The 17035-nt window shown below is 34.8% G+C and overlaps 2 protein-coding genes across 4 annotated transcripts; one reads left to right on the forward strand and one right to left on the reverse strand.

Annotated features, from left to right (window-relative positions):
* Window positions 1–551: 551 nt before the first annotated feature.
* Window positions 552–12080, reverse strand: LOC109001977 (exportin-T-like). Of its 3 annotated transcripts, XR_004802004.1 has the most exons (15): window positions 9999–12080; window positions 9726–9815; window positions 9510–9599; window positions 9272–9376; window positions 8789–8848; window positions 8477–8539; window positions 8297–8392; window positions 6510–6674; window positions 4758–4931; window positions 4541–4606; window positions 4345–4443; window positions 2690–2836; window positions 1229–1418; window positions 1092–1131; window positions 585–991 (listed from the first exon to the last, which is right to left on the reverse strand). XR_004802004.1 is itself a non-coding variant. In XM_018979512.2 (13 exons), the coding sequence occupies exons 1-13, from the start codon at window positions 11712–11714 to the stop codon at window positions 1329–1331; spliced, it is 2961 nt and encodes a 986-aa protein (XP_018835057.2). In that variant the 5' UTR covers window positions 11715–12080; the 3' UTR covers window positions 585–1328. The 3 variants fall into 3 exon arrangements, 1 of the variants encoding a protein (XP_018835057.2); XR_004802003.1 differs by having other exon boundaries at window positions 552–1131; XM_018979512.2 differs by having other exon boundaries at window positions 585–1418.
* Window positions 12081–13759: 1679 nt separating this feature from the next.
* On the forward strand, window positions 13760–16950 carry LOC109001979 (transcription initiation factor TFIID subunit 9). The gene is made up of 3 exons (XM_018979515.2): window positions 13760–13975; window positions 15446–15724; window positions 16428–16950. Exons 2-3 carry the CDS (start codon window positions 15467–15469, stop codon window positions 16695–16697), a joined length of 528 nt encoding a protein of 175 aa, XP_018835060.2. The 5' UTR covers window positions 13760–13975; window positions 15446–15466; the 3' UTR covers window positions 16698–16950.
* Window positions 16951–17035: the final 85 nt, after the last annotated feature.

Raw genomic sequence — 17035 nt, forward strand, 5'->3', positions numbered from 1 at the left:
ATTATTATTCACAAATTATCTCGTTACTTCATCATATCTGTATAATCAAACAAACCCTAACAGTCTTTACGATCTCGTAAAGACGTCAAACGAACAAACCCCAATTAATAATGTCAGTGGGATCGACATGCTGAATCTATATTTCTTCAAATTTGTAGCAAACGTTTGGATAGAAAATCATAAAAAAATTTGATCTGTTCCCCGACTCACGTATCGAACGATTCAATGCCCAGCTTGCAATTAAAAAGTTTTAGCCACGAATAAAGCGTGCGTTGTTGTAATAATATCTTAGATAGACAGTGACCACAATACCTCTTCAGTCTGCCGACACATGGGATGTGATTTTGGAACTTAATTTAATAGAGTCTAATTTTAACCTAAATTTAAAATCTAAACACTCAACTCTCATATTACTAAATTTATCTCAATTCAAAATCTCTCTACACATAAAACTCATAACTTCTTTTAACTCAATACATTTATTTTTACACACGAGATCCATAACATTTTTCAACTTTTTATAAATGCATCTAAATATATCTAAACTCATCTTAAGTAAATCCTACAAAACTCATTATTATTTATAAAAAATTCAACTCAACTCAACTCAGCTCAACATTCAAATACATTTTACTTTGTCATCTTTTGGGCCGAGTCCTTGTCATGGTCCACAGACATCTTTGGGGCCTGGGACTTGTCATGGTCCAAAAAATGAAAAGGGGGCACCTGATTATATAGCCTTTTTTCTTCCAAGGGTATAAAATAATGTACATACAAACTACAAATTCTAGCTAACTACAAACCAAGCATCAAAACTCGATGAATCTAGGTTGAAATGTCTGAATATTTCAAAACAACAAAAATATGAATACGTAATCACAAGAAACCCAATAACAAAAAGGATGTTGTGTGATCTTGGGTTAAGCAGCTCCAGACTGATGGATGTCACCGTGCTTAAAAATTCAGAAAATTTTCTTCCGGAAATTTACAACTGTGGACGAAGAGCAAAAAGAAAGAATTGAGCCACCTCTCTAGTAGTTTATTCAGGCTTGTAGAGAATTTATCAGATTTGGTATCGAGTAAATATATACCTCATCCAAAAATACCGCACAAAAGTTATGTACAGAGAACCTGCAACATCACCAACCCAAGCGAAATATAAAAACCCATTTTAAGCATCGACAACGACGTGTAGCATGTAGTATATCAGAGTCACAGCTGCGGTTACCTCTGCCGAACAAAAATGCATCGCCACAACTCAGTAGCAAAGAAAAGCATGAATCTAGGAAATACTCCCATCATTCATCTACTGGGAAAAGTGGAAAACGCTATCTGAAAACAAGGCTTCCATTCTGTTGCATTCTTAAACTTTCAACGAGTGACTGGTAGAATGATTTCAATGCCTTGATATCACTACCCTGCAGAAAGGAACAATCAGGCCGAGCAAAAGTTAGAGCAGTTCAGCCAAATATTTATACTCGGGTCATTTCTGTAAGCCATATATATCTATGAGAGAAACTGCAAAGCTAGGTTAAATGCCCACATACTCTAGGATGTTGTAGTGTCATTACCTACGTTTAATCCAGTAAATCTTTTTTCTAATAAGTAAAGAGGTAAATTTTATTGATACGAATGAAATAGACATAGTCTGTGTACACAGGAGGTATACAAAAGAACACCTAAATACATTCTAAGATCGATAGATTAAGGACAGGAAGTCGTGAGAATTGTTTCCATTAAGCACAATGGCTGAAAACCAAATCAATAATGTGTACAAAAAAACTCTGAAACTCCGCCATTGTGCGCTCCCTATCTTCAGAACACCGCTCATTCCTTTCCAACCAAGTATGCCACATAATGCACAACGGAATCATCTTCCACACTAGTAAATCTAAAGCCAACATAAGATAATCTCTGGCCTACACAAAAGACCCAAAGTTTCCCAAGGGCTCTTCTCTTTTTAATTCATTATCGTACCAAATTTTGTGCACGTGTGTACATATTATTTCTAAGGACAATTATCCTTGACCATGGGGTCTTACATTCAAATTATCGCTTTCAAAGAGTTACGTGAACAAATTGTGTTTGGCTGCCTTGGTTGGCAACATGCTCAAGAGCGCATACTCTAAAACAGGTGCAAACTCGGTCCAACAGCCAGTAACATGATAACATGATAAAGGAACCAGACACCACAGATCATGCAGTCAACTGTATTAAAAACAGCTTCTTGTGACCTTGACAACGCTCACTCTCCTTCGGCTTTCACTGAATTTTCAATAACCAAGAGCCAACATCCCTAGTTCAAATTCAGCATATTCTTTATGGTGGCCTCAATAGCAATCCAGAACATCAAGAAATACGCTACAACTTGCATATAACCGTGGGAGATTGTTTTGATCATAAATAGCATACCTACATGAGTTTAACTTTGGTGCAGTGACCAGATGGAATGGGTCTTTTATCAATTTACGTGAAAATAGACTCCAAGTAACGAACACGGTTCATTTAGCACCACCAAAAGGACTATTAAAATACTAAAAGCATTAGCAGAATAAAGTAACAAGCTCTTTGATGAATGAACATGTAAATATACTAAGCATTATTTCTTTCTTTTTTTAACAGGTATAAATATACTAAAAGCATTAGCAGAATAAAGTATATCCCGGATCCCGGAGCACTAAATTACTACCTGCAACTTCTGACAGTATTGCGCTGCCAAATCTTGAGGGCAATGTGCAGCTGCAAAAGCTTTTGATACAAAATGAATGAGAAACTCGTCTCCAAATTTTTCGTACATGACCTTCTGAGCGAGCACGATTTCTCCAAACAAAACAAGCTGCCAAGTAAATTCACAATAATATTTTCTGTTAGTTCAAAAATACTAAGAGATTAAATTCATTTATTTACGAAGAACCAATAGAATCTCTCTCTCTCTCTCCCTGCCCTGATGAATAATGGTGCCCATATTTTGTCGATAGGTTTTAACAATATGACAATAAATAACCATTAAATTCAAACTGAAGAAGTCTAAACAAGGACTTCGAATGAAATAAGTGATGGTTATTATTTGTTTCATCAATAATTATATATTATAACAATAGAACTCATCATAGCCCCAAGGGGTGGTGTGGTGGTCCTAGGGTGAACCGTACAAACCAGACATCCTGGATTCAAAACTCTGTATTCACTCTTGGGGCCATCGGACTGGGGGAATTTCCCCTTGAATTACCCGCAATGCACTTACGGGAAAACTCCTTACCAAAGACATGCAATCCCAAGATTAGTTGGGAATTTGTCCCGGACATCCGATGCCAATCAAAAACAATAGAACTCATGAAGTAATTTCATCAGCTTCTTTCCACACATATTGTTTAAAGTAATAGTTCGTATTCAGAATTATCTTAACAAAAAGCTTAACACTTCAACCCCATATAGCTTCTAAAATTTCCCCTTGACCCTTTCACAAGGATTGGGATGTGCATTTCCAACCTTGAGTCATTTTTCTTTGAACTTCCAGTGCACTCTGGATGTTGTAACAAATCAATAAAAATATTTGTCCATTCAAAATGCCCATACAATAGTAAACGCATTTTCTTGTTATAACAGGAATGCCCATTTTCTAGTTGGACCAAAGTTCCTCTAAAGCCCTTTAAACATCCAGGGACATATTGACCAAATAAACATGTGTTCCCATGTAAATGAATTATTCGTCTTAGATGTCCTTTCTGCTATCCAACTTCATCAAAACTGAGATGGAGAGGAATACACTTCAGTAGCCAACCAAAAGACTAGGAAAAAATGTGGGAGGAAGAAGGGCAGAGGTCAAGAACAACTATGACGATGAGGATATGCCCACAAAAACTACAATCACGAGCAGAATTTACCCCACATCTATTCCTGGATTATTCCACCCACGATAACAACAATCAAAAGCCCATTTACCTAGAATGTTTACAGCAAAAGCAAGGCAAATTTCTCTGTTACGTATCCCACATCTATTCCTGGATAATCCCCTCCTGTGATGTTATTTATAAAAATGAATATGGATACACTTAAGTCTCTCCTGTTATGTTATTCATAACAACGTATCTCCTTTTTTTTCTTGTAAAAAGTAAAAAATTACCCTGCTATGAATACGTTTTTTTATAACTAACTCCTGATATATTTTATAATTATAGATGTAAATTCCTTTCAAAATATTATTTTTCCAAGTACAGTTGAATATGTGGTCCAATCAATTACCGCATAAGAAGTTTAGTCGATAACCTGATGATCATATAAATTTTAAGCCCAAATAAACAGGGAATGCTTTTATAAAAAAAGGATCCTACATAATTGACTTACAGTATTTGCATCCCGAAACTCAAAGGATTTGTCAAGCAGGCTATACAGACAACAATTTGTTGCAAAGGCCTCAATTATAAATTTTTGGAAACCAGGAACCTGAAAAAAATTAAAAATTCAGTATGAGAAAAAGCTTTTTAAAGGGGAAAACAACACCTCAACAAAACAATGTCGGTGGGGAAAACTTAGAGATTACCTTTTCTTCACCAGAAGGCCTGCTACACCAGTCTTTGATTAATGTAATAAATATCTGAACACAAGCCTGTGTAATAAAGGATAATGAATTAGATTCAGATTGTTTTGATCGGATTTTGACTATACTAATATGTTAGACAGTCCTAGTGTGTGTTGAAACTATCTTAAGAAAAACCCAAACAGTATAAAAAGTAATAAGTCTTGCAAGTATTACGAACCTTTCTTACAAGAATATCGGTATGATTACAAGAAGTGTACAATAGCAGCTGCATCATTGGATCCAAGTATCCCCTACTCTTGGGGGAAAGAAAAACGGAAGAAAGATTATGTGTAGCTATCACGTGCAGAAATGTGTACAATGTTCTTTGAAGATCTTGCAATTCACGGACTTCCTGCAGGAGAAAAGGAGTCTGGCATCATGGCATACTCAAAAGAGCAAGAGAAAATTCCACAAGTACACTGCTATAGAAGTTGAAACTTAATATGCAGAATGCTTCATGTGGATTTTCACTTTCAAAGGCATCACAATCAACATTTATAAGGTATATTTGGAGAAATTTGCACTACTAAATAAAAAGCAAGCAGTAAAAAACAACTCTTTAATGCCCATTTGGATACTTAGAATATCTCGGTATATCTATGAATAGTAATGAAATGATTTGAGTTAATATGTTTTATTGAGTTTTGACAAAGGAGAGAAAAAAAATTTAATAAAAATATTATAAAGTTAAAAAAATCATTTGAATATACTTTTTTAATATAAATTTTGTTTTAAAATTTAAAAAAATAGTATTGTTTTTTATATATTGTTTGGGAGTTTGATAAAGTTGTAATGATTATATAATTATTAGATAAAAAAGTTGATAATTTAAAACTGAAAGTGTTTTGTGTTTAAATGATAAGTAATGCTAGATATAGTCATGGAGTCTGCAAGCGAAGCGAAATCCCTTTAAAAAAAGTGGGATCCACTATTAAAAAATTAATTTTTTTTATATGAGTCTCGTATTTATTCACTTTTCTCAAAGGGATTGAGTGGCACTTGCGCACTCCACGACTGCAAATATCATTTCTCTTAAATGATGTTTGAGAATAAAATATCTAAAAATATCTGAGATACTTGAGAACAGTTGGGTTGCCAAATGGACCCTAAAAGAACACGCTATGCTACCTAATGCAGCTTATAAAGTTGAAACTTATAGCCCAACTCTTAGGACTATTACACTATATACATCGAATGTAGAATTCAAAATTCAAATGCCAAATTACTTGAAAAAAAAAAATCAAAACGCCAAACGCCAAATGTCATATTATTCTTAATTCCTTAACTCATTTTTTCTTTTTCTTTTTGGTTCATAACAATAGAAATGAATCATGAGAACTTCTTACTCAAAGTAAATTCAGAGCCAGCAAAGATTAATCACTTTTTCCCTAGATGATATAAAAATAAATATTTTTCAGTCTTTATAGCTTAAGGAATACAAAAAAAAAGTCATAATTTTTTCAGGAAGAAATTAATCATTTTATATAAGTAATATAATTTCATTAAAAAGCACACAGGGTACAGCCCTAGTACAAAAGTAAATGCATTTGTTTACAAGAAAAGAAAATGAGACTAACCCCAATATTTTACTAGTTTGAAAATGCACGTTCATGTTTGTACAATTAATTTTATTTTTGTACAAATAAATTCAAATTGTAGTAAAAAACTAGTGAAGGACCAAACTAGTTAACTTATTAAAAAAGTAAAAAACTAGTAAAGGAACAGAAATAGTTTCAACTTCAATCACTTCATAAGATATATAAAAAAACCAATCATACAATATCTTCTGGCACAATATATATATATATATATATATATAACAGCCATATAATAAGGGTCTGATGTATAACAAACATGTTAACAGAGGCTGCAGAAACATTCATCTAATGAACAAACACATAGAAATGTTTTACTGAATTAATCCCTATACCTCAGTATTGGTTCCAGGTCCTGAAGGAAATGCATCTGTTCGTATAACATTAAATATCCTACCAGCAATAGCAGGAAATACTTCTTCCAATATGTCACGGAACAATGTGTTGAATTTGCATATAAGTTGATTGAGTAACAAAAGAAAACTGGCCATCTCCTTTGGCTGCAAGAAAATATAGTCTAGAATAAAAATTTTGATGTCACTGAAGCAAATAGTAAATTAATGCATAAACTTATGATAATTCGCAATCATAATTCACATAACCATTACAAATGGATAAAACATTCCTTCCCTGCTTAACTGCTGTTAATAAAACGACAACAAAAAATTTTCCTTGAAATCTTAAAAGAGGAAATGGAAAAGGAGATGTGTTGAAAAATATTTTTTTATACGTAAGATTAGTTTTGTCAATGTTTTGAAAAATACTATCCAAGTACAAACAGGTAATACATAAGATACGCTTAACCAGAGAAAAGAATAAATAAAGATAAGCAGAGAATGATGCAAGTCTTTCAATTACTAGAGGGAGGGCAGGAGTATGAAGCCTTCCTCCGTCCTTATACGATCATTCAGGTGGAGTATTAGTCTTGTGGGAAACAACAGGTTGGAGTATATTGGATAGGTTTCTAATTTCTCCCTCTTGGGCAATGATCATTAGGGGCTCTTTATTATGGGCTAGGTGTTTTCTCTTGTATACACCCAGTGTACTTGCCTATTGATATTAATACATTTTTATTTATTAAAAAATTACCGTAGGTACAAAAGTATGCTCCATAGAGATTATTTCATTTATAAGGAAAAAAAAAGAGCTAAAGATTTTATAAAAGCATTTACTAGGTCCAAGGGTAGAATTATCGATATATAATTCTAAGAAAAATACACAATAGAAAAGGGTTGTGATGCTTCTTATATCTAATTCGGATATAAACCAGAAAAGGAGGTCATATCCAATCACCCAAAAGCATAAAAAAAATTATCGGAAGTAATGTGCATCAATTCTAACAGCCATTTAACTAGTATATGAATTGGCAAATCATTAAGCAAGAACTAAAACATATTGGTCAACAAGCAACTTAGTATGAGATTGTGATGATTTTATTAGATAAAACCACTTCCTCATCAAACCTCAGACAGTTTTGGTGCATTATGTGGTGTATTTGGACGGAAAGGAATGAGCGTTACTTTGAAGATAAGGAACACACAATGACCGAGTTGAAGAATTTTTTTCTCCACACTCTAATGTGTTGGTTTTCCACTATTGTAATGCATGGGGACAATATTCAGGATTTTTTGTCTTTAATTTATCGTTTTTAGAATGTATTTAGGAGCACTTATGTATACTTCCTGTGTACAAGCGCTATACCTATTTCATCCATATATATAATATCTATCTTTGACTGATAAAAAAAAAAAAGTTTGGGGAGGTTTCCTTTCTTTAAACAGCATGGAAGCTCTCTTGTATAGCATGTTAATTAATTTCTATGGCACATGTGAAGTTCCCCTTGTGGTTAATTTAGTCATCTAAACTCCATGTCACACCAACAGATTCCTAGAATACACTGTTATATACCCAAATGATGTGCCTAAAAATATTCCTAATCCAACTTAATAGTTAAGAACCATCATTGAGGAACAGGGTTGGGGCAGATCGAGTTACCCCCTTGTCCATCTCATTGGCATCCCGTAGTATTGCACCATTAGTACAAGGAAGCAGTCTTCAAATGTATTCCAAATCAATGAATAAAGACTAAAAGAGATCGGTTCTTCAATTCACTGTTTTTTACCTCACTTTCCACAAGTAATTGCTCCAATGCCTTCGGGAGGTACGGGAATACAGACACACCTAAAGTCTCCACCATGCGGTGTAAAAAAGACGTGACCTGAATACCATACGCACTAGCCTCAGGTAACGGAAGCAGTCGATGAAATATCAAAACACAGCACTTCCCAATTCTAACTCTTACCTTACTCCGCAAAGGCTCTACCTTTGGAAATACGACAAGAACTTGGAGGAGAACATCCAGCGTCTGAATCACAAATAAAAAGAAAAATAAAGAGTTGGTGTGAAGACAGCATACAAGACAAATGACCCTACAATCAACATCATAATTCAGCTTACTCAGTTTTTCGTATCAATCCAATCAACAAACTGATGACATAATTCAACAGCAGTTTTTTTTGTTAGGATAAAGTTAATGAACATACTGATGCTAAAACGCTATGGCAGTGTATTCAACATCCTTGATAGAAAAAAAGCACATAAGAAAGATGCCAACCTGCTTGAACATGAGACCAATTGCTGGGCGACTAGCAGTTACGAGACGCTCGCTGAAGCCCTGGATCACATATAGACATGTTGAAAATAATTAGCATGCATATTAAGCAGAACAACCTAAACCTAAAGAAGTTGAAAAACTTTTGCACTGTCTTTCCAATTTCACTATAGTGATGAAAAATAAGGGGAAAAATGAATACAGCATAACTTTTTAACCCAAAAAAAATAAAAAATTAAACTGCCAAGTATAAAGTGACTTGAAACAAAACAATTAGGATGGTAAATCCACGAAGTCAGATAAAGCGACTTTGTTTACTTTTATTAAAGACTTGTATAAATAAATCATGAGGTTTTATTTATTTATTTTTATCGGTACTCATCATGAGGTTTTACAAAATCATTATGCATAAAATATAAGAAAAAATCAATGAGGCAGGACAAAAAGGCAAGGAACATATTAAAAGGTCAAAGGTTGGAAAAGAACCTTGCTCAGAGAGTTAATTGCCATGATTATTTGCTGGATAATACCAGCTTTAGCAGGAGCCTCTTCTGAAGATGATAACTTTGCATGCTTGAGCAATGTATCAACCTGTATTGAAGGATGATTTTGTCAAAATAATATCTATCAAATCTTGGTTGGTTCGAAATTTTAAATGAACAAAGAATTTGGGAGGTATGGAAGGGGAGGATATCGAATCCATTGATAGAGATTGAATTATAACCTGTTGACAAAGGGGAGTGAGCAATGCAGAGAGATAATCAGATTGCTTTTCCAGTGGTACATCTTCCATCCCAATCAATAAACCAATTGCCTGTTAAGAGTTTATGTACAAATTAGAGCAAAACAAGGCACCAGCAACCTCTAGAATGAATGATTACTTCATACTCACACATGCACAGATGCAAACTAAAGAAGAACCTGGAGGACGAATGAATACCTCGAAAATGTGACTGCCATCTTCAGATCCCGGAAGATCTTTTGCTGCATATTCCATACTTGTAAATCGAGCAACTGTATCCTGGAGGCTCTGAAAAATCATGAAAAAAATAGGAAGATGGAAAGAGAGAAGGAATAATGAATAGCAAAATAATCAAAAGGCACAAGCTTCACTTTCATCTTCCTATTTTTTTTCATGATAAAAAGATTCTAAGCAAAATGATCAAGGCACAAACTAATAAAAAGCTGGAGTAAGAAATAATGATTCTATTACCTGCAAAATAGTTTCTATAAAAGGCACAAGCTTCACTTTCAGCAATTTTACAACCCTCATAAACAGATAACTTGCCCTTCGGCTCACATTGATGTTTGGATGATGTATACCTCTTTCATCAAGAAAGGCAGCCATAACCATAGGAATATATTGGGTATTTTCCTGAATGAACTTCATAAACCTTGTTACTGTCTCAAGATACACAAGCGCAACGAGCCTATTAGAATGGCAAGGAAACCTTGTAGATAAAAGCATTGGCACCAACTCACTCAAAAGTCCACTTCCAGTTCGGATTGACTCATCACTTATTGACTCTCCTAGAGCATAGAAAAGATAGAGTGCAGCTTCCACCTCTTCAACATTCCTGTCAGGTGAAGATGCAACAGCACCAGCTAAAGAGTTCCTGATAAATATCTGAGTGACATCAGGAGCCACGCGATTCACACTACGAAGCAGCACAAGCAAATCCTTCCTAAACTCAGCCACCCTATCTTCCTCCTCCCTCCCAATTTTATCCAATATATCAAGATTGTGGCGGTATGCAGGATCGTAGCGAATATGGGTCCGGATCACCTCTAATATCTGGCCAACATGAAGCAGCTGCTTCTCCCTCAAAGGAGAAAAGCTTTTCATAGTGCCAACATAAGCAGAGAGAAATTGCACTATACTAAATGTTGCATCAAACTCACAGTTCTGCATCACATAGAAAACAGAGGGCAGGACTTCATTCAAAAGCTCCATCGAAACACCCTTTGCTTCCTCAGAATTTAACCGTTTGAAACATTCTAGAACTTCCGCTGCATACCCACTAAGCAATGCAGCTATGCTCGAAATGAACTCCGAATCCCCATCTTCAGCTATCAACCCAAAAACCCGACTTATTTGAAGACTCTGCAACAGTGACAATTTTGATTGCGGTTCCATCCCCTTATAAACCACAGCCAACAGACACGCAGCTGCGGCACCACGTAGTTGTTCCGACACCAAAATTAAGTCAAACAATAGTGGGATAAACGCATCATTTGCAATCAAACCAATATCAATCCAAGAAATATATCTCCTCATAGACTCTAATACGCTAGTACAGAGTTCCTCATCAGAATTTCTATACAATGAGACAATGTCGTACCAAGCTCTCACTATCTGTGCCACACACTGCTGCCTCATTGCATCCTTAATTCGACCCGCAGCTGCCATCTCTTCGGAAGTTCGCGTATAGTCCAAACTAATCAATTCATCATCTAACGCACTCAAAACCCGACAAAACATATCGATTACAACGGCCCCTTTGCTCAGATGAGGCAAAAAATCAGTAAAGACGGAGGACCAAATTAACGGGTACTCAAAATAAATCAAAGTAACCAAAACCTGAGCAAGCTTGTTCTTTATATATGCAGGACCCTCTAATACCCCAGCAACATTCTCATCATCGATAGGCTCTGAACACGCCATCGAAAATACTGATTTCCTAACGAAAAACTTCTCCTCAGGACTCATTGACGCGTAGCGGATCCGAATAACGTCTTGAAGAGTCTGTAAACACCAAAATCGGACCTCAACTATGCTTGAGAAGCACAATTTTTTAAAACAAATACTACAAATCGAAGACTTTTCCTTGATTTCATCGCAGTAATCCTTGGCCTTCTTTTTCAATCCGTCATCGATGCTACCCGATACATCGAACAGTATAAGTATAGCCTTCTCCAAATCATCCATGCTCCTAAAAAGCGCCCCCCACCCAAAAAAAAAATTAAACCCCAATAGTGATTCTTTATTTCTGAACAGTCTCTCTAAAACAAATTCTTCCCAAAAAAATTGACAGCTTTCTGCTTCTGGGTTTTCCACACAATGTTTCTGGAGTTGAGAGATTTGGATGAACAACGAACAGCCCCAAATGGATTTGAGAGAAATCGAGAGGTATGTGAGAGCTTACCTCAAATTTTGATCAGATCAAGTGGGGAGATCTTTACAAATATACTGTGTTGTTTGTTAGGGCTAGGGTTTTTCTTTGTTTTCGCGTGCTGTGTTATTAGTATTATTTTTCTTTTATCTTTTTGTGTGCTGGAGAGCAGCAGACACTAGGGTTTGCCGTTTGCGTTTGGGCTCGATTGTGTTTTATATTTATAGTTTAGTTTTCCCAGGAATATTAGGAATATGATTACTGTAATTAGAAAAGAGCGTACGAGAAAGTGCTAAATTACTTAAATATCTCGAGTGTTTGGTGCAGAAAACCTGAAAAACCTGGACAATCTTGGAATATAGAATTTGGTATCTTGGGAACCGGAAAAACGTGGGCGCGTAAGTTAATGAGCATTAGTGGTGTAGTGATTTACGTGTCATAATGGTTTCAATTTGTACTGAAACACCGGCATTGACCAATGTGCGACGGTTGCTGGTTTAGATACTAAAAACTAAATTACTAGTACTATTTAATTATTATAATTTTTTTTAATTTTTATATAAAATATCATTAATTTTTTAATTTTTTTAAATATTAAACTAAAACTAATATTAAAAAATAATATTTTATTTAATTCTCAATAAAACATTTTATTTTATTTTATTTGAACTTTATAATCAAACTAGAATGTTTTAGTGATGGGTTGAGAGAGGTCATGGTATTAAAAGTAACCCGAATCAGCCCAGCCCAATGATTACAATTCCATCGCTTCATTACTATTTGACTCTTAAGATTAGGTATAAATAAGAAATTGAGGTGAGATGAAATAAAAATTAAAAATTAAATAAAATATTATTAGAATATTATTTTTAATATTAATATTATTTTATGATTTGAAAATATTAAATTATTTATTATATTTTATGTAAAAATTTGTTAAAATTATAATAATAAAATAAGATAAGATATAATATGTTGAGATTAACTCACAATCCAAACCGAGCTTAAATATCGTATTTTTTAAAAATCATTTTAACTACAAAGAAATTATGTAAAAAAAATCTTACAGACTAATGTAGTTTGTATGATTCATTAAATTATAAAGTTATTTTTATTACAATGTAAATCTAATAAATAACGTAAAATCATATCAATTTATACAATTACTTTTATGTACATAACAGTTCTCGTGTTTTTTTGTTCACATATTAATAATAAAATAAATTATAATGTGAATCAAGTGACATCGTTTTTTCTGTAAGCATGCATTTTCATTGAGCAAGATGCATGACAAGTAGATCCCACGTATACCTATCAATTCATAAAAATATAAGAATAAAAGAGACTTTGAGACGAATGGCAATACTTTGTACAATTGAGTGATTGGTAGTTGGAGAGTTGTACGGGGCGGAAAGTCACAAAAAGATAGCAAAAATTAAAATAAAAAACTTTTAAAATGTGTTTGGACAAGAGAAACCAACAAGGGAGGAGAAAATAACCAACCTCTTACTTTGACTTATAAATATGTAACATTTAATTTAAGTGAACAGATCGAAGATTATTATTATAGCGTAAAGAGTAATGTTAGAGAGAAGTCACTATAGCAGTGTACATTTTGTATTCATTGTGCGTCTGTTTCTAATTGATTGTTTCTAATACTCACTTTGAGAGATATATAGTTTAAATGATGTCACATTACGTGTACAAAATGAATACTTCTAATAATAACTTCTATTTATATTTATTCATAGCGCAAAACTAATAATTTTGGAATTGAAAAATGTTATTTTCTTTAAAAAATAAAAAATAAAAAAAATCTTGTTAGGGCTCAATAAAGAGGAGAGGAAGCTCAGCATGGCCCAAGCCTTCCCTGAGTTCCCTCACCCCCGCGGCCCCTTACGTTTACTCGTGTGCCCGAACATAAACCCAAGAGATCTTCGTTCACCCATCTCTCCGTACTTCAACCCATCACCACACCTCCACGGCTCCACCGTCTTTGACCCTAGCCGGACCATCTCTCTTCAGCAAACGTTCCCTGCGAGCTCGGCGGATTCGCAAGTTCCCACCCCCCTCTAAGGTATTCCTCTATTGTTTCTCGTTTTGTCTGAAAAGTTGTGATTTGTAGAAATCCCGTAATGAAGTCTTTAAATTTTGTTGGAAAGTCCTGATTTTTGTGGCCGAAATTCCAAACCCCAGTTTGGATATTGAGGATTTTTGTTCTTGTTAATTTTTATGCCCCTGGACTCCTTTAGTCACATAACACGGAGCATCAGCTCTCATCTACTTCCTTTGCTAGAACGAAAGTTTCGTTTCTCATTCTTTTCGCTAGTTATGTAGAGAGAGAAAACTTTTTGTAATCATTTGTCAAGTTCACAAGTTAAGAAAAAGGTAAATTTACATGCTTTCGTAGTTCCGAATCTTCCGATACAATTGTTTGAATCCTTGTTGACAAGCTTAGGATTTTGTTAGTTTGATCTTATTTTATTTCTTTTTACGCTCAAGAATGAAGCGTCTCCACTTAAACCTAGATATTTGGGCTTATATGAGTAGAGACATGAAACATGTGAACAGATACAGTTTAGGCTCTCTCAGCAATAGCTTGCTACCAATACAAGACTTGGAGCACTAGTAGCGGTCTCAACTTAGCCAAATTTTGGACAAAGTTTAGCTAGGTTGCACAAAAATTCACTATAATGGACTCAATAAATGAACAGTAATTTTAATCCAAGATTTAATCACTGGCCAGCTGGCTAAATATTATTTTCACCATAAACAATTCTGGGTGATGCCAAATTAAAGGAAGTGGTGAGGAACATCACAACTAAACGTGATTATATTATTTTCACCAAATCTGGCCAGCCCCTTGGGCTGAAAAAATACAACCGATGAAAAAATATATCAGTTGAAAGAATATGACTGTTGTAAAAAAAAAAAAAAAAAATAGAAAATTATACCCGTTAGGAATAATATGAACGTTAGAAAATTAATGTGTACTTTTTTAATAACGAATAAATATTCAAATTACAATTAGAATTAAAATAAATGAAAATGTCAAAATCAATATTTTAATATAATAGTGATAGATTTGGAGAGTTTGTTATTTGGTATTGTTGAAAAGTGGCTAACTAAATTTATAAAAGTGAATTCTCTAGCCAAATTTTGTTGTGTCCACTACGAACGCTCTTAGCTGGATAAACTGACCGGTTTCTTTTGGCCAAGCCACTTTTGGATTTCTTTCAAATATGTTTCTGCCTAATCATTCTACTTTGGATGTTTGTTATTAATTTATTGAGTACGTGTTCGAAGTTTTTCTATAATAATCTGGCATATCGTATGATCACTACTTCCACCAGTTTCATAAATTGTCATTTAGCCTTTGATTCCTGTCAAGAATTCAACTGGGCTGTAATGAAATATGGATGGTTCAAAATTGGGTTTAAGAATTTGCTTGGCTAGGAAAGGTTATACCTATTAACTTTACCTATTATAAGGAAAAAGGTGATACCTATTAACTTCTTGGAGAACCCCATTATTCTTCCTGATATAGGTGAAAACACTACTAAAGAAAATGGCTGAGGGAGATGAGGACCTGCCGAGGGATGCTAAGATTGTGAAGTCACTGCTCAAATCAATGGGTGTTGAGGACTATGAACCTCGCGTTGTACACCAATTTTTGGAACTGTGGTATCGATATGTAGTTGATATATTGACAGATGCACAGGTATACTCGGAGCATGCTGGTAAGCCTGCGATAGACTGTGATGATATCAAGCTTGCTATTCAGTCAAAAGTGAATTTTAGCTTTTCTCAACCACCACCACGAGAGGTAACTTTGGCTCACAATCTTCCATACTTTGCAAAACCATCTACGATCTTTGCCTCGGGCTAATTTCAAATTTCATTAGAAGTTCAATTCAGTTTGCTTAATTTTATAAAGATAGTTATCTGACGCACACTATAGATCTGATCTTTGAGAGTGCTGGCATTCAAGAGCCAACAGTCTCTTAAAAGACTTTTAAGAACTTTGGCTATTGAAGGCAGTTTCCAAGGATATTGCATGGGGAAATTTAACACATTTGAAAAGCACAATTTCAAAACGGTTAGTGAAGACTAAGGTCAGAAGTCCCTAACTATACATAAAATTCTAAGGTAATGTTATATTTGTAGTTTTGGCTTTTAGGTTGGAGGCAATGTCTTTCGCTTTGCTGAAGCAGGTATTCTATCTTTGCACGAAAATAATTGTCATTACATCCACAGTGCATGACCCACTTTTTTTTCTAATATTTTAGTCCTTATGAAGATATATCTTAATGTGTTCTCGGTTGGTTCAGACGATTGCTAGAGCTGGAATTTATGTGGCTATATGCTTAAATATCATGAAACGATAGGATCTACATGAGCTTTTGATGCACTTACTCATATTTAAGGTCACTTTACAAGACTTGTATTTAAACTCTTGCCTCGTGTAATGACCAGTATTATTTTATGGTGAAAGATGTGATGTATATATTCAGTTAATCATATATCAGGTCCTACTAGAACTGGCTCGGAACCGGAACAAAATACCATTGCCAAGGTCAATAGCTGGGCCTGGTATTCCTCTCCCACCGGAACAGGACACACTGATCAGCCCCAACTACCAACTTGCAATCCCGAAGAAGCAATCTTCCCCAGCAGTTGTAGAAACAGAGGAGGACGAGGAGGGTGTTGATCCCAAACCCTCACAAGAACAGAGGACAGAGATGCCACAGCATACTCCTCAAAGAGTGTCCTTTCCCCTCACAAAACGTCCCAAGTGAAAACTTCACCAACCGTGTAGTAGCAATTAGATCCATTTTATCTGAAGAAATGGGAAAAAAATTATCTATCCACTCCAATGCTGATTTGTTTTGTAATGACTTCTCGATTATGAAGAGACTTGCAAAGCGCAACATTGCAGGAGGTGGGGGAGATTCAAATTGCAGATATTGGTTGCTGTACCGAAATTAAAATGAAAGGGGCAAAAAGATCATCAAGAATGGGGAAATATTTCATGTTTCAGTGATTCTTTTATACGCATGATGTTTCAGTGAGTTGAACGACCTCTGCATGTCACTGGCCTATTAAACGTTAAACGTTTATAGTGATGCTTGACTTG

The sequence above is a fragment of the Juglans regia genome, chromosome 7 (assembly GCF_001411555.2).
Source record: "Juglans regia cultivar Chandler chromosome 7, Walnut 2.0, whole genome shotgun sequence".
Taxonomy (NCBI): Eukaryota; Viridiplantae; Streptophyta; class Magnoliopsida; order Fagales; family Juglandaceae; genus Juglans; species Juglans regia.

Excerpts from the sequence above, each read along its gene's own strand:
- LOC109001977 (XM_018979512.2), bottom strand. The coding sequence starts at position 11,714 with ATGGATGATTTGGAGAAGGCTATACTTATACTGTTCGATGTATCGGGT. Across the intron at positions 9,377-9,509 it reads TCACTCCCCTTTGTCAACAG|GTTGATACATTGCTCAAGCA; the intron begins GTTATAATTCAA and ends CCTTCAATACAG. Across the intron at positions 2,837-4,344 it reads AGTTTCGGGATGCAAATACT|CTTGTTTTGTTTGGAGAAAT; the intron begins GTAAGTCAATTA and ends TTTACTTGGCAG.
- LOC109001979 (XM_018979515.2), top strand. The coding sequence starts at position 15,467 with ATGGCTGAGGGAGATGAGGACCTGCCGAGGGATGCTAAGATTGTGAAG. Across the intron at positions 15,725-16,427 it reads CTCAACCACCACCACGAGAG|GTCCTACTAGAACTGGCTCG; the intron begins GTAACTTTGGCT and ends ATCATATATCAG.